We start from the raw sequence: 17,703 nt of genomic DNA, 5'->3' as shown, positions 1-17,703 counted from the left end.
AAAACACTTTGACATTTGAGTATTGCTGAAAAAAAGAGAGGCATGCTGTCAAAGCTTTTCATCTTGCACTCATTAGGACAGATTTGCAAGAATATCATTTGTAAAGGGAACAACAATTTATACTGCCTGAGAAGAGAATGCTGATTGGTTGGCAAGTGGATTCACTTGCAATGTGATACCAGGTATGTAGACTGTATGTCCCAATGACTGGCAGATCATATTAAACAGCATGTCCCTTTGGCTATTTGCAATAGGCAATGCACTACCAACCAGCCCGTGCTTGCGAAACTCAAAACATAGTGTCCAACATCAGCTGTAATTCTGCGATTGGACAGGACTTACTAAACAATCATGATTGCGCTGAGAATAACACTGACAACAAATTTAAGATTATCAGTCAGGCTGGCAGTGTGGCTCACTTATGCATGCCAGAAGTTACATTTATTCACACACAGGGTCCTGTCCTTTGCAGACAGAAGGAGCATGTCCATGCATTGCAAAAACAAAAATACCTGGAAAAACTCAGCAGGTCTGACAGCATCTGCGGAGAGGAACACAGTTAACGTTTCGAGTCCGAATGACTCTTCAACAGAACTAAGGAAAAATAGAAAAGAGGTGAAATATAAGTTGGTTTAAGGGGAGGTGGGACAGGTCCACATGGACTGCAGCAGTTTAAGAAGGTAGCTCACCATCACCTTCTCAAGGGCAACTAGAGATGGGCAATAAATGCTGGCCCAGCCCGCGAAGCCCACATCGCATGAATAAAAAAAAACACAAAGCAGGAGTAAAGAGGGAAATGAAAGTCTAGTCATCAAAGGAGGTAGGCGGAGGGCAGGCAGAGGGGTGGAGGGCAGGCAGAGGGGTGGAGGGCAGGCGGAGGGGTGGAGGGCAGGTAGAGGGGCGGAGGGCAGGCAGAGGGGTGGAGGGCAGGCAGAGGGGTGGAGGGCAGGCAGAGGGGTGGAGGGCAGGCAGAGGGGTGGAAGGCAGGCGGAGGGCAGGCAGAGGGGTGGAGGGCAGGCGGAGGGCAGGCAGAGGGGTGGAGGGCAGGCAGAGGGCAGGCAGAGGGGTGGAGGTAGGCGGTGGGCAGGCAGAGGGGTGGAGGGCAGGTGGAGGTAGGTGGTGGGCAGGCAGAGGGGTAGAGGGCAGGTGGAGGTAGGCGGAGGGCAGGCAGAGGGGTGGAGGGCAGGCAGAGGGGTGGAGGGCAGGCGAAGTTGAAGGAGAGAAAACCACAGACACCAAGAACAGGCAAAAAAAGAAACGGTCACTGTGAGTTTTTTTTAAAAAGGTACTAGTATCCCTTTAAAACACTTTAAACAATGTGGGGAAAACGCTGTTGATATTCTAATGATTTTTCTGGAACATACACTGAAGTATTCCAACTCAAGCTACCATAAACATAATGCACAAGGTGTTCACAGAATGAACGCTCTAGGAACAGCCTCGGTCAGCCCAGCCCTACACCTACCATACATTCAGCTCACCCAAAGCTCTGCTGCCAGTGTGCTCTCCCTCACAATCATCATCATCACTCCTGTCCTCACTGAGTTTAGGGGAGACAGTGGTGAGGTGGTAATCTCACTGGCCGAGTAATCCAGAGGCCCAGGCTAATGCCCTGGGGACACCGGTTCAAATCCCACCACAGCAGCTGGTGGAATTTGAATTCAACTAATAAATCTAGAACAGAAAGCTAGTCTCAGTAATGGTGACCCTGCAAATATCATTCATTGTCGTGAAAACCCATCTGGTTCACTAATATCCTTTAGGGAAGGAAATCTGCCGCCCTTACCTGGTCTGGCCTACAGTGTGAACCCAGACCTACAGCAATGTGGGTGACCCTCAGAAATGGCCGAATGAAGCCACTCAATTCAAGGGCAATTAGGGATGGACAAGAAACGCTAGGCTTGCCAGCGATGCCCACGTACCCTCAAAGAATTAAACTGGTTTCCAAGTAAGTCTACTCATAATTCTAAGTTGCGTAATTCACATATATCGATAATTCAACTTTTTTGGTGCTAGATAACAGGAGTGACACAGCTGACAAACCAGGTGCATTGACATACCCTAATTTAGCTCCGAGTCGCTGCATATTCGTAGGATCCATTAGCGGCTCTTTATCCAAAGAAGGAAATTCCTCGAATTGAGTTTGGTGGGAAAGATCAAGCTAAAGAGAGAAAAATTAACATTTCAAAGAACATCAGAAGAAACATGCAGTTGAGAAAAAGCAGTTTGACCAACAATTCCCCTCCTTCCACAGACTGGGCCCATCATGGACCCTACCCAATATTATTTCAATTCTAAAGAAAGGTTTATACTTAGGGCTAGAGTTTCCCCATTTTGTGGGGGGCCATTTTGGGGGCAGCTCATTTTCCTGATTGAGTTCTGATTTACATTCTTTAACCTCAAAAGCTGACAATACGTCATCACTGCAGATCCAATCTGTTACCTAGGCTGCAGTTGCTTTTTAACCTGTCTTGCCGAAAGTTGCTTTAAAATAAGTCTTTTACACACAGTGTCAGACCTGTTGCATATTTTCTGTAATTAGTTTCATTTTTCACAGAGGCACAGTTTTGGATTTTACAGTTTCATTGCAGTTCTGATTATTCAGAACACAAGGTCTCTTCTCAAACAGAAACAAGGTTTAAACGTAAGCTAAATAAGTTTTGTGATGTGGAATATAAAGTGACATTTCACCATGGCTGGTTCTTTTGTTAGAGTGGTAAATTAGCAATTCTGAACCTGTGAAATCATCACCAGCATTTTAGATTTTTAAAGACTAAATATCTATCAGCAATGACAAAATGGCTCAAAAAATATTCAATACCAAAGAATTAGACTAACTGTTTGGAACATCAAAATACAGTCAGAAACAAAGAAGTGGAGATGTTTATGAGAAGGTTTCACTTTTGCAAACCTTCTCCCATTTTCCTTCTCCAGGAGGAACCCCAAGCCATTCCTTGAGCAACAGCACTGGCAGATTTACAGGGACTGCCAGGAGAAGAGAGAGCTATCTAAGGGAAGCTAGCTCAATTGCTTTTCTGTTCCTCTGAAGAATCCCTTAGCCTTCAATACAACATCTCCAACAGGTAACATCAGGATCCTACCCAGGGTGAAAATCCATATCTCTACACCACTCCGCAGACACCAAGGGAGTTCTCCCAGTGTACTGGTCAGCATCTATTCCTCACTGGGACACATCAACTGGTCATTATTGTCAGTGGGGCTTTGCTGTGCTCACATTGGCTCCTGTATCTGCGTATGTTACAACGGTGACTGAAACAACAACAACTTACATTTATATTGCACCTTTAACATAGTAAAGCATCCCAAGGTGCTTCACAGAAACATCAAACAAAATCTGACACTGAGCCACGTAAAGAGATCGACAGGTGAGCAAAAGCTTAGTCAAAGAGGTATGTTTTTAAAACTGTTTCAAAAAAGAGACAAAAGAAGCTGAGAGGCTTAGGGAGGGAATTCCAGAGTTTAGGGCCAAGGCAGCTGAAGGCACAGCTGCCAATGGTTCTTTTTTAGTCATTCATGGGATGTGGGCTTCGCTGGCTGGGCCAGCATTTATTGCCCATCCCTAGGTGCCCTTGAGAAGGTGGGGGTGAGCTGCCTCCTTGAACCGCTGCAATCCATGTGGTGTAGGTACACCCACAGTGCTGTTAGGGAGGGAGTTCCAGGATTTTGACCCAGTGACATTGAAGGAACGGTGATATGTTTCCAAGTCATGATGGTGAGTGGCTTGGAGGGGAACTTCCAGGTGATGATGTTCCCATCTATCTGCTGCCCTTGTCCTTCTAGATGGCAGTGGTCGTGGGCTTGGAAGGTGCTGTCGACGGAGCCTTGGTGAATTCCTGCAGTGCATCTTGTAGGTGGTACACACACTGCTGCTGCTGTGCGTCAGTGGAGGAGGGAGTGAATGTTTGTGGATGTGGTGCCAATCAAGCGGGCTGCTTTGTCCTGGATGGTGTCAAGCTTCTTCAGTGTTGTGGGAGCTGCGCTCATCCAGGCAAGTGGGGAGTATTCCATCACACTCCTGACTTGTGCATTGTAGATGGTGGACAGGCTTTGGGGAGACAGGAGGTGAGTTACTCGTCGCACGATTCCTAGCCTCTGATCTGCTCTTGTAGCCACAGTATTTATATGGCTAGTCCAGTTCAGTTTCTGGTCAATAGTAACCCCAGGATGTTGATAGTGGGGAATTCAGAGATGGTAATGCCATTGAATGTCAAGGGGCGATGGTTAGATTCTCTTTTATTGGAAATGGTCATTGCCTGACACTTGTGTGGCACAAATGTTACTTGCCACTCAAGGAGCCCTAGCAAAACAGGAATCAATGGGAATCGGTGGGGGTGGGTGCAGGGAACTCTCGACTGGTTGGAGTCATACCTAGCACAAAGGAAGATGGTTGTGGTTGTTGGAGATCAATCATCTCAGCTCCAGTCATCACTGCAGGAGTTCCTCTGGGTTGTGTCCTAGACCCAACCATCTTCAGCTGCTTCATCAATGACCTTCCTTCCATCATAAGGTCAGAAGTGGGGATGTTCACTGATGATTGCACAATGTTCAGCACCATTCGCGACTCCTCAGATACTGAAGCAGTCCATGTCCAAATGCAGCAAGACCAAGCCTGGATATTGTCCAGGTCTTGCTAATCCATCTTCCTTTGTGTTAGGTATGACTCCAACCAGTAGAGAGCATCCCCCCCACCGATTCCCATTTTGCTCGGGCTCCTTGATGCCACACTCGGTCAAATGCAGCTTTGATGTCAAGCACAGTCAGTCTCACCTCACTTTGAGAGTTCAGCTCTTTTGTCCATGTTTGAACCAAGGCTGTAATAAGGTCAGCTGAGTAGTCCTGGCGGAACCCAAACTGGGTGTCAATGAGCAGGTTATTAAGCAAGTACTGCTTGATAGCACTGTTGATGACCCCTTCCATTACTTTACTGATGATGGTGCGTAGACTGGTGGGGCAGGAATTAGCCAGGTTAGATTTGCCCTGCTTTGTGTGTACAGGAAATATCTGGGCAAATTCCACATAGCCAGGTAGATGCCAGTGTTGCAGCTCTACTGGAACAGCTTGGCTAGGGGTGCGGCAAGTTCTGGAGTACGTCTTCAGTGCTGGTGAAGCAATGAAAACCAGGGATGCACAAGAGGCCAGAATTGGAGGAGTGCAGATATCTCTAAAGATTGTGGGGCTGGAGGAGATTACACTTATAGGGAGGGCTGAGGCCATGGAGAGTTTGGAAAGCAAGGAATGAGTATTCAAAAATCAAAATATTGCTTATCCAGGACACCCTGCTTGTCAGTGAGCACAGGGGTGATGGATGGACAGGGCTTGGATGCAAGTTAGGACATGGACAGCAGAGCTTTACATAGCTCCAAGTTTATGGAGGATAAAGCATGGAAGGCTGAACAAAAGTGCATTAGAACAGTTAATTCCAGAGGTAACAAAGTTATGGATGAGGCAACTGGTGAGCTGAGGCAAGGGTGGAGTCAGGTAACATTATAGAGGCAGAAATAGGCACACTGAAACCAATAGGTGGATTTGGTACAGTTCCCAGTGGGGGATTAAGACCCAGTCCGAGGCAGCGGACAGGTCTCATATTAATGTCCCATTCCCAAGATAGCTCTTTCAACAATGCAGCAGTCCCTCAGTGCTGCACTCCTGAGTGTCAGCATGAATTATGTGCTAGAGTCTGGTGAAGCTTGAATCCATGACCTCTGATTCAGAGGCAAGAGAGCTACCCACTGAGGCTCAGCTGATACTTTAGGAGGCCTACTCAAAGAGAGGACATAGCAGGAGAACAAAAACAATTACAGAGAGGTAATCTGTTACTTCAAGTTTTAAATGTTCCTTTTTTGTAGTTTATGGTTATTACAATAAAACTATTCCTAACATTTGATAGCTTTGTTACTATAACATTGTTGTAACTGAAAAGGTAAACAAGTCCCAGGGCAACGTCAGTTCCCAGGTCAGATTGCTGAAACCCAAGGAATTGAGAGCCAGCTGTCACATTCCAATAATCCATTTCAAATTCATATCAAACTACCTTGTTGGTGACAGGGTGTCAACAAATGCACTCAAACACAGCAAGGGCCAAGAAACTAGTTAATGCCTAAAATCATAGCTCTCTGGCCTCCACACTAACTCAAGGTTAGATGTAGATAATTGGGGGAAATCGAACCCAACTTTCTAACAAAAGCAAAATACTGCAAATGCTGGGAATTTAAATTAACACGGGAAACGCTGCAAATACTCAGCAGGTCTGGCAACATCTGTAGAAAGTGGAACAGAATTCATGTTTCGAGCTGAATGTGACTCTTCTTCAGAACCTAGCTTTCAACTTTGCAAAAATGAAACAAGAGCTTTCAATCAAATGATACAACAACATAACTTTCTGATGTGAAATGTAGAATTCAGCCCAAATCTCTAACACTCACTCACCTCTGAAGTTCTTTTCACAAAATTCTGGGTTACTCTCAGCATGTGATTGTACTCAGTCAGTTCCAGAAAATTTTTCTTCAGAGTTTCCTTGTTTTTGGTCACTTCTCTCAACTCTGCTTCTAGCTGCTGAAGCTGCTCCTTAAAAAAACCAAACAGACGGACAGGGTGAAGCAGTATTCCCAGTGATACCTCTCATTATTACCTGCAGCATGTGCTGTTAACCTGGTTTCATCCCAAAAATCTCATGTTATTTCAACAAAGTTGGCTTCCCACTCCCTGCTCAGCAGAAAACGTTGGTGTTACTTTCACAATCACTACACAATTAATTATTTGTGCCTTCCCATTTATTGAAGCCTCTGTGAAGGAGTTATGACACTGAACTGGATGATGAATATGAAATAGTTAAGGTGCAGATACAATACTTCCTGACTAGAAGAGAATGTGGCAAAAACAGGCATCAGAGATAAATAGAAAGGCCAGACTGAGCTCTACAAAAATACACATGATGGAGAGTGATAGGCATAATATACTGCAAAAAACTGAAAATAATAAAAAAGATATAGAAAGGAATCGGGAATAGAAACTAGGCAGGATTGTAGAGGCTGCCAAAGAAATCCAGCACTCAACATAAAGGGAAATAGAAAAGGCCTTTAGTTGCATCAAAAATAATTAAAGTGTGGCCTCATTTACAGATGAAAGGGCCATTTTGTACTTGGGTGAGGAGATGGCAGGGGTAATTAATAAGTGTTATGCACTGTAGTAAAGTAATATTGGGACTGTGCCGTGCCCGGGGAATGTTAAATGGATCCAAGCCAGATGGTGAAGTACAAAACAAGACACAGATCTTTTTCCTTGTTAGTAGGTTTATTCACAGGATGCATTACAAATCTTTGCCTCCTAACTACTAACCCAGTGTCACATGCTGACTCTCTTTATATGGGCTTAGTCCTTAATCAAACAATGCTCATCACCCATGAATCTTTAACCATAGTCAACCAACCATTAACAGGGAGGATGTGGAGATCTTCTTAGGCAGTCCCTTGAGATTGAGGATGACTTGCTTCCACTCCAGTTTGATGGGTTCTGAAATAGCCGATAAGTCTGATGTGTGATCTGCTGCATCCAGGGAAGGTGGTGCTTGGAGGATTGGGTGGATGGGTTGTTCGGACGTTTGTGCACTCTCTCCGATGCCTTGACTTTACCTCTGCTTCCCAATGGAGTCCCTCGATGAGTTTGGTGCCTTTTTGATTGAACCTTCTCCATTTTGCTTGGTCACAAGCCAGGGACTACCATGAGTCAGAGGATACATTTGACCTCAGGGATACTTTAGGCCCATTCCTGAAGTGTTTCTGTTGTCCTCCTGGGAGTCCCCTGCCGCAGGAGAATTTAGAATTGAACAGATGCTTCGGGAGTGTGGTGTCAGGCATACGAGCAACATGCCCCACTCAGTAGATTTTGAGTGGTTTTGAGTGATTAGCGCCTCGATGCTGGGCAAGTTGGCTTGGGAGAGGACACTGTTTTTGAACTGCTTTTTCTGCCACCGGATTTGGAGGATCCTGCAAAGGCACTGCTGGTGCTGCTTCAGTGCTTTGGGGTGCCTGCGCAAGTTATCCAAGTCTCCGAAGCATATAGGAGCGCAGGGGTCACTGCCGCCCAGTAAACTACAATCTTAGTCTCGGGTTTGAGGTCCTTGTCCTCAAATATCCTTTTCCTCAGTTAGCCAAAGACTAAGCTGGCACATTGGAGGCAATGGATCCATTTAACATTCCCCGGAATTTTGTCATCTATGTCCGCCTTCATCGAGAGGAGCCTCCCAAGATATGCAAAGTGGTCCACATTTTCCTGGATCTCGGCGTTGATCTTAATCGGGAGAGGGGAGGTGTTGTGCTATCGGAGCTGGTTGGAAGCGGTCATTTTCTTTCCAGGTGTTTAGTTAAAGGTCCATTTTCTCATAGACAACAGCACCAACTGCTGAACATGGCCCTTTTCAATCTCACGAAAGCCTCTAACTCTGTCAACAGCGAAGACTTATGCAGTGTCCTACCCAAAATTGGCTGCTGTCAGAAATTTGTCACCATCCTCTTCCTAATCCACGATGACATGTAAGCTGTGATCCTCACCAATGGAACCATCCCAGACTCTATCTCAGAGAAGACTGGGATCAAACAAGGCTGTCTCATTGCACCAAGTCTCATCCCCATTTTCCTCGCTGCGATACTACAGCTCACTTGGAGATAATCTAGAGAACAGATGGGAAACTATTCAACCTACGCTGCCTTCAGTCCAAAACCAAAACGACTCCAAACTCAGTCATTGAGATTCAGTTTGCAGATAATGCTTGTGTGTGTGTGTGTGTGTGTGTGTGTGTGTGCTCACTCAAACTGGGCTCCAGGTTATTGTCAACTCCTTCTCCAAACCTTATGAGAAATGTGTAGATAAATCCTTAAACAAACACTATTTACGGAAGATAACAGGCCATTCAGCCCACGCAATATTCATCCCAGAATTCTGAAGGAAATAACAGTGCCACTAAACCTAAATTCCCAAAGAACTTAAGAAATGGGAATCATGCCAATGAACAGGCAGGTGTTAAATATTCCACTTTGTTCAGAAAGTGAAAAAGAATAAGCCATGAAGTTATTGGCCAATTTGTCTTATCTCAACTGAGTAATGTCCTGCTCAGGGGTGAAATTAGTGAATAATTAGAAAGGAAAGGTTCAATCAGGAATAATCTACATACAGCTACAAAGTACAAGCCATGTTTGACTAACTCATTTCAAAGATAGTGTACCTGTAAGGCAATGTGATTGATGTATTTGACTTTTATGAAGGTATTTGATAAGGTGCCATATAAGAAGATTGTTGCGAAAAATAAGGCACGTGGAATGAAAGATAGCATTTGCCATACGGACAGAAAGATTGGAAGATATGGGACTGGAAGTAAACACTGGGATAAAGGGATGTTTTTCAGATTGGCAGGGTGTGATATGTCCGAAAGATCTGCCCTGGACCATCTTCTATCATTTGTATTCCAGGTGGTAGCATTCTTACCTCTGAGGCAGAAGGCTTTAGGTTCAGGTCTCACACTGGAGTCTAGACATATAACCCAGATTGACATTTCAGTGCAGTACTGAGAGAGTACTGTATTGTCAGGGGCACCGACCTTCAGATGTGACATTAAACAAGCCCTGCGTCTGTCCTCTCAGTTGAACGTAAAAGATCCATGGCATTAAACTGAAAAGTGGATGAGCTCTCCCAGTGTCCTGGTCAACATTTATCCCTCAACCAATGTCATTAAACCAATTAACTGGTCACGTAGTCCATTGCAGTTTGTGGGAACTTGCTATGTCCAAACTGGCAGCCTTGTTTCCCACCTTTCCAAAAGTGTGCTTCATAAATATTTCATTGGCTGTAAAACACTTTGAGATGTCCTTGGGTAATAAAAACACTATATAAATGCAAGTTCTCCTGTTTATTCATTCTTGTATATTCTTTAAACAAAGACACAAGAGCAATGTTAGTGTAATTTGCTAGTGATGACAAGTAAGAGACACTAGAAAACTGGAGATGAATATAGGAGGCCAAGAGAACACGCGGACAGCTTGCTAAAGTGAGCAGATAGGCAGCAACTGATGTTCAACATACAAAAATGTGATGTCGTTAGTAGTTTTAAGAAAAATAGTGAAAGGACAAGTATCCTAAATGGTAAGACTCAAAGTTGAGTCACAGGCAAATAAAGGGGTACAGATACAGTGAGCTTTAAAAATGAGGAAATTCAATAACAAAGGACCATTTAAAAATGTGATTCACGGTATGAGCTTTAAAGAAGTGTGGGATTTGTGCAGGACATCAGAAAGGGCACAGAAATGATTCAATGAAATAGTAGGAATGGGAGGTTACAGTCATAAAGACTCAAAAAATTGGAACTTTTTCCTACGAAGGTTAAGGAAGTTTTATTACACGTTTTCAAATTTCTAAAAGATTTTGAGAAGCTGAATAGTGAAAATGTTTCCACTGATTGGAAAAGTGAAAGTGAGGGGACATAGGGTTATGACAAGAGCAAAACGCCAGAAGAAATGTTTTTACAGAGGCTGTTACAAGGAATAGTTTATTGAGTGGTTATTGGTTATAGTGGTTATTGAGGTAGAGCCCACATTATTTAAAAGGAAAGTGGATTAAGGAATTGACAATAATATCAAAGGAGACAGGGAAAAAGGGCAGCGCAATGGGATAAGAGTGCAGCTCCTACTAAGGGAGAGCTAGCAACTGCACAGCATGATGGGGCAAACGGCTGCCATCAATGCTGTGAATTCTATAAGTTTACTCTGTTAATGGCAAGTGTCACCCATTGCAGTGATGGGCTGGTACATGTTGGTGTTTTTATTTTCAGGCTATGACAACACATTAGCACTCCACTGTATTACACCAGAGACATGGATCCCTAGCCAGTAAATTCTGGTAAAGGGACAGAAGTTTTAGCACCACGACAACAAAACTATATAATATGACCAATATCCTAGATGCTGCTTGCTAAAGGAGGGCTGTCTGAATGTTGTGTGCGCACCAGCTGCTGTTTTCTAATGCCACTGAAGACCTAGGAACAAGTCATCTGACCAGTGTCCCCACCACGGCTGACTGTTTTCTGTCGACTCTCCTGAGCTGCCAAATGAAGAGAGAAAATAGAATAAACTTTACATCACAAGCATCCCGCCCATAAAGCACCCGTATTTAATAGGAACTTACTTGTATTTTTAAAACGTGCTTCGGCAAGGGTGCAACAGGATTTACATCACTGTCCATCAGAGAGATATCTGCCTTTTTAATTTCTTGCAACAAATAACCTGGAACACGGAAGAAAGTCATTATTCTCATCTTATACTGAGACCATAAGTAGGCAGCTTGTGCAGGCTGGGCAGGCTGCAGCACAGAGTGCAACACACCAGTCAACTCCCCACAACAGACAATCTCAATCAGACGAACGGGGGGTGGGGCTACAAGGGAAGGATACCGTGCTTCCCATTTTGTGGGGGTAAGAGAAAGCCGGAGTGATCCTAGGCTCCTGCTGACACAACTGAGAACTGCACTGCCACTAGCTGCCTAGCCCTCTCAATGGATGTGAAATGTGTATGAGGCCGCCGAGGGTACAGTACGGCACTACATAAATGCATAAATAAATTCTCTTTCTGCATGAGAAACAGACACCACTCTGTATTGTGAGTCCTGTTCAATTCCGTGTCTGTAACATTGTGTCTATTAAGAGCACAGTGCATGCAATAAAATTAGATTTTCAAAGGAACTGACAATCAAACAACAAACAAAAGACCATCTTACAGAAGCGACAGATGAATCATGTACTTCTTTTATCACCATGACAACATGGATAAGGGGAAAAGCACATGTTCAAACTAAAGAGGAACTGAAGATATCCTCAGTATCTCTTCTCGTATCTCTAACCAGGACTAAACAATTCTGGGCCACTCTGCAGGGCATTAAACTGCAAACAGTCTCAGTGTAAAAGGTGGATTCAATTCTGCTAAGATCCTGTTCCACCAAAAACCTAAATATGATTCGAAAAAGAGCGAAAGGCAAAAATGCTCAGGTCAGAGAAAAAGCAGCTTTTCGATCACAGCACAGTTAGTAGCGGTTCAAACAAGAGACACAGAACAAAAACCAAACACTGACATATGCAGCTTTCAAAGCCCTATTTCCTTTGTAACACGTAGAAATGCTGCCCAGTAAATATGCCAATTAATTCCTGGGAAAAGGACAATCCTTTTAATAGCTTATCATCCATCCCATAACATTAACTTTTCTCTGCTACTCAGTGACTGCTACTTGTCACAGTGTGTCAGCATAAGCTTGATGGGCTGAATGGCTTCCCTCTGTGCTGTAATCATTCTGTGCATCTGGATGCAGCTTGTCTGGATGGCCCAACCCTGTTCTTAAACATTCATGCCCTCCCACCACCAGCGTACAGTGGCTGCAGTGTGTGCATCTACACATACACTGCAATAACTTACCCAGGCTCCTTTAACAGCATCTAAGGGGGAGGGGGAGGGACAGACGATGGGTAGAAATCTGGTTTGTTGAAGCAGGCACTCAATGTCCAACATAACCATAGAACCATAGAAAGGTTATGGTGCAGAAAGAGGCCATTCAGCCCATCAAGTCTGCATCAACCATAAAAAGAGAAAAAAAAGCTAGTTGCTTATTTTTAAACCCAGTTTCCAGCCCCTGGTCTGTAGCCTTGCAGGTTACTTCAGAGGCAAATCGAGGTACCTTTTAAATGAGTTGAGCATTTTAGCCTCAGCCACCGATTTAAGCAGTGAATTCCAAACGCCCACCACCCTCTGGGTGAAAAAGATTTTCCTCATGGCCCCTCTAATCCTTCTACCAATCACCTTAAATCTATGCCCCCTGGTAACTGACCCCTCAGCTATGGGAAACAAGTCTTTCCTGTCTACCCTATCTAGGCCCCTCAGTTTTGTGCACTTCAATTAGGTCACCCCTCAGCCTCCTCTGTTCTTAGGAAAACAACCCTTTGTCTATCCAATCTTTCTTCACAGTTGCAATTTTCAAGCCCTGGCAACATTCTTGTAAATCTCCTCTGCTCTCTCTCCAGAGCAATGATGTCCTTCCTGTAATGTGGTGACCAGAATACGAAATTCCAGCTGTGGCCTAACCAGCATTTTATATAGTTTCAGCAATACATCCCTGCTTTTGTATTCAATACCTCGTCCAATAAAGGAAAGCATTCCATGGGCAGAGTTTCTCGCTCGGTGTGCAGGTTCGCGCCAGACACACTGCAGCGTAAAATAGCGCCTGATGGCGTCGGGCGAGCGCCCCAATGTTTCAGTTGGCAAGCGCACACTAAACTTGGAAACGCACCCGCCGACAATTAAGAGGGCAATTAAGCCCATTAATGGCACAATTAACTGGGATTGTTTGCTGCCTGTCCAACCTTACGGTTGGTGAGTGGGCAAATCAGCCAGGCGGCCTTTGCATTTTTCAGGAAACCTCATCCAAGGGCGGGATGAGGTTTCCATCATTAAATTTTTAAAAATAAAAAGGTTTGGACAGAATTTTCATGTTGTATATATTCAGGTGGCTGTTTCCGATGTGTGGGCACTTTTTCCCGGTTTTTAAAATCTTTATTTTTTGTATTTAAATTCTTCAGCTCCCTCTCTGCCTTCATGGAGCTTTCATTCCATGTTCCCCTGCGCCCACACTGACTTCAGCACACGGCCTCTTCCAGCTCCCAGCCCAGGCAGTGCTGATTGTATCAGCTCACACTTCATGCTGGCTGGCCGTTAACTAGCCAGTCAGTGGGAAATTGTGGTCAGGGGCCGATCGTGGTCAGTGGTCCTTTCCCAACCGCTCCCAGGCCCATTGATCGCACCCGCCCACCGAGCTGAAAATTCAGTCCCATATGCTTTCTTTACCACCTTATCCACCTGTCCTGCCACCTTCAGGGACCTGTGGACATGCACTCCAAGGTCTCTCACTTCCTCAGACCCTCTCAACATCCTCCCACTTATTGAGTATTCCCTTGCTTTGTTTGCCCTCCCCAAATGCAATACCTTACATCTCTCTGGATTGAATTCCATCTGACACTTTTCCGTCCACTCAACCAATGTCGACACAACTTAAGGAAATCAGAAATTGCAAACACTATTCATGGTCTTGAAGGGAGCATCATTCAATTTAATATGATCTGTGAATATAAATGAATCTCCTGTTCTGACCTACCTAGAGTTTTCTCCATTTCTTCACACCTCCTCATCTCACTGACAAACTTGCGCTGAAAGGTTGTGACGTTCGGATTGAGCTGAAGTAGAAACGTAAATGAGATTAGTTCCATTAACAGAATAAAGTACAGCAGCAATTCAAAATTCCATCATCTACAAAATTGCTGAATAATTAGCTTCTTTAAACCGTAATTTCCTAATAAAATATCCATTTAGTATCACTTGGCTTCTTGAATGGGGGTTAATTGAAGGTTAAAGGTGCCAGTGCAGTTAGTTATCCAGCCCTCCAGAGTTTGCTGCTATAAGTAACCTTCACATCTTCCTGGACATATCAATTTACACATTCATCACCCCCTGTCTAAAGCAAAGAAATCTTATCTTTCACACTCCATCTTTCCAATTTAAGGAGATGCTTCTGGTTAAACATATTAATGTTTATCTTGTCGGCACACTTTAAGATCTTGAATCTTTCTGTAAGATCGCCCTGAACCTTGCTCTGCACATTAGGTGTGCATCACAGAAACAGGTCATGCTTGGAGTTACTGTGCACCATTCTGATCTTCATGTTAGAAAAAGGATATAGAGGCAGTGGAAAAGTACCAAAAAAGATTTCATAGAATTATGCCAGAACTGGAGGCTGTACCTAACAGGAAAGATTGAACAGCCTGGGGCTCTTTTCTCTGGAAAGGAGGGGGCTCAGGGGTGACCCGGTGGAGGTCTTTGAGAATATGGAGGAGTTCAACAGAGTAGATATACAGAGGATATTTCCACTAGTTGGGGGATTCCTGAACTAGGGTCCATAAATTTAAGGTGCTCATTAATAAATCCAATCGGGAATTCAAGTGAAACTTCTTGACCCAGAGAGCGGTGAGAATACAGAAGTTCTCACCACAAAAACTTGCACTGACAGCGCCTTTAGCATATTAAAAATTTCCCAAAATGATTCAAAGGAGCATAAATTTGGCACGGAGTCACATAAGGAGATATTAGGACAGCACTTCTCAAGCTCAGGTACTCTACCACCTAGAACAAGGGCAGCAGACACATGGGAACACCACCACCCCCAAGTTCCCCTCCAACCCACTCACCATCCTGACTTGGAAATATATGCCGTTCCTTCACTGTCACTGGGTCAAAACCCTAGAACTCCCTTCCTAACAGCACTGTGGGTGTACCCACACCACACGGACCCTAGCGGTTCAAGACAACAGCTCGCCACCACCTTCTCAAGGGTAATTAGGGATGGGCAATAAGTGCTGGCTTAGCCAGTGGCACATTGCATGAATGAATGTAAAAGAAAATGATTGAAAGCACAGCCGAAGAGGTAGCTTTTAAGGAGGAGAGAGGTGGAGGGGTTTAGAGGAGGAATTCCAAAGCTTAGGGCCAAGGCAGTTAAAGGCATGGCTACCAATGGTGGAGGGATTAAAATCAGGGATGCTCAAGAGGTCAAAGTTGGAGGATATTGATTGGTTAAAGAGATTAGCATGGATGCAGTCTAGTGGAAGCTAGATAAGCAGATGATAGAAGTATATATTGATGAGTGAGTTGAAGAGGGATGGGAAGAGGCTCACGTGGAACAGAAACATCGACCTGTTGGATCGAGGGGTCTGTTTCTGTGCTGGAATGTCTACATTCAGCAGGCTGGTCCAGACCGGTGGTTATGCTCTAAAGTTTTAAAATAACCACAAAAATAATTCATTGCCTGGAGAGAAAGAATTATTTTATACAATGGAGGGGTTGGACTGTTTTATTCTGGACCATGCCATTGCTGAAACAACAACTACTCACATTTATCTAGCACCTTTAACAAAGAAAATCCTCCAAATATGTTTCACAGAAACGCAATCAGGCTAATGGGCAAGATGAGATCAGAGAGGGCACGAGAGGAGATAGGAAGGAAATTTAAAAACAACCAAAATTCAAGGTTAGGTGAGCAAGAGGGGCCTGGGCTGGGGCAGCAATTTCAGTAAAAATATTTAGTTCCTTGAAAAAAAAATAGGGGTATTAACAGAAACAGGGTGGGAGGAGAGTGGGATTAGACTGGGTGGGAGGGGTGTGGGGAGTGAGGGCAAGAGCGGGATTAGACTGGGTGGAGAAAAACATTGGCACAGACTTGATGGGTCAACGGCCTGGTTCTACGCTGGAACATTATGATTTTATGACCTGTTGCACAATTTCAATTTAATTTCCTTTTTATCTGGATGAATAATCAAAATGGAAGGTACAGGGAAGTAATGTAAAAAACAGAAAGAAAGAAGTGATAGGATATCGTTGCTGATGCTGCAGTTCTGGATGTAACCAGTGTCCAGTGCCCATTGCCAGGAACAGAAACAACTCCTGTTGCTGGAGAATAGCAATTGCTAATTCCCTAAAGAAGGAACCTAACCTTTCTCAGAATAAATACAACAGAAATGATTACAACTTTGTGAAAGAGCCACAAAAATCAAGCTGGAAATTAGCGAATTCACAACATGTGACTATTCTCCTGTGAGCTGTTCTAGGTACAAGGCACTAGGATAGTGCCACATAGGTCTACACACATCCAGCAGTGCACAAGAGTAAGACGAGGCATCAGGCCTGTTCCTCACAGCAAGTTCGTGCAAGGCCCATGCACAATGGAACATTTTTTAGTGTTTGTAATGATAGGTGGAACCGGTCTGTAAATCAAAACCTGTGTAAGAACAGGGTGTTGCTAAACCAATCACAAATAGGCTGTGTCATTTTTCATGATGTTGTCGTGGCTTTGTCAGTAACAATGAAATCATAGACGTACAATATGAGGAAAGTTAGACTCAGAGCCTGCGACCAACTAGAGGAAAATGCTTTACATCTGAAGCAATGCTGGTCTCATGACAATGTGAGTGGAAACTGGATAGCTGCTGCCATTTAGAAACTTCTATTTTTTTTTAAACAGCAAACTACAGCACATTGACACCAGAGCTTATCTCAACTGATAAACTAACTCACTAAACCGTCAGTCACACTAACACTCCTGTCACAATATGTATACATTCCTTCCGCATTTACTGTTCAAAATTTCTGAACATCTAGAGCAATCTCAGATAGTTTTCCCAGAGTAATTAATCCTTTAGTCCTGTTACTAACTAAACGGAAAAAAAAAATGTAAATAAGATCTACCTAGAACAAACACTGCAGCTTTAGGTTTACAAGGATGGGACCAGAACTGAGAAGTTATAACCCTCAAGAAACACTGAACAGGTTGGGGCTCTTTTCTCTAGAAAAGAGAAGGCTGAGGTCTTTAAAATAATCAAAGGATTAGACAAGGCAGACATAGAGACGATGTTTCCACTTGTGGGTGAGACAGAACTAGGGTAATTTCAGATAGTCCTTCATAAACATAATAGGGAATTAAGGAAAAATGTCTTTAGCCAGATCATGGTGTCCTCAGCCCAACCATCTTCAGCTGCTTCATCAATGACCTTCCTTTCATCATAAGGTCTGAAGTGGGGATGTTCGCTGATGATTGCACAATATTCAGCACCATTTG

General features: G+C 44.0%; 2 protein-coding genes across 2 annotated transcripts in view; one reads left to right on the top strand and one right to left on the bottom strand.

Moving 5' to 3' along the window:
* Positions 1 to 17,703, top strand: part of eif2b1 (eukaryotic translation initiation factor 2B, subunit 1 alpha) — a 1,065,098-nt gene that overhangs the window by 943,453 nt on the left and 103,942 nt on the right. The gene's annotated exons all lie outside the window — the stretch shown is intronic.
* LOC144687955 (V-type proton ATPase 116 kDa subunit a 2-like) overlaps positions 1 to 17,703 on the bottom strand; it is a 59,045-nt gene that overhangs the window by 32,655 nt on the left and 8,687 nt on the right. The window contains exons 2-5 of the mRNA XM_078554606.1: positions 14,197 to 14,275; positions 11,191 to 11,288; positions 6,448 to 6,585; positions 2,061 to 2,161 (exon numbers count right to left, since the gene is read on the bottom strand). Coding sequence (XP_078410732.1) covers positions 2,061 to 2,161; positions 6,448 to 6,585; positions 11,191 to 11,288; positions 14,197 to 14,275 — 416 coding nt within the window. The remainder of the gene's footprint in view (positions 1 to 2,060; positions 2,162 to 6,447; positions 6,586 to 11,190; positions 11,289 to 14,196; positions 14,276 to 17,703) is intronic.

The sequence above is a fragment of the Cetorhinus maximus genome, chromosome 12 (assembly GCF_964194155.1).
Source record: "Cetorhinus maximus chromosome 12, sCetMax3.hap1.1, whole genome shotgun sequence".
Taxonomy (NCBI): Eukaryota; Metazoa; Chordata; class Chondrichthyes; order Lamniformes; family Cetorhinidae; genus Cetorhinus; species Cetorhinus maximus.
The sequence above is the reverse complement of the archived record's forward strand: the minus strand, read 5'-3'. Positions and strand labels throughout refer to the sequence as shown.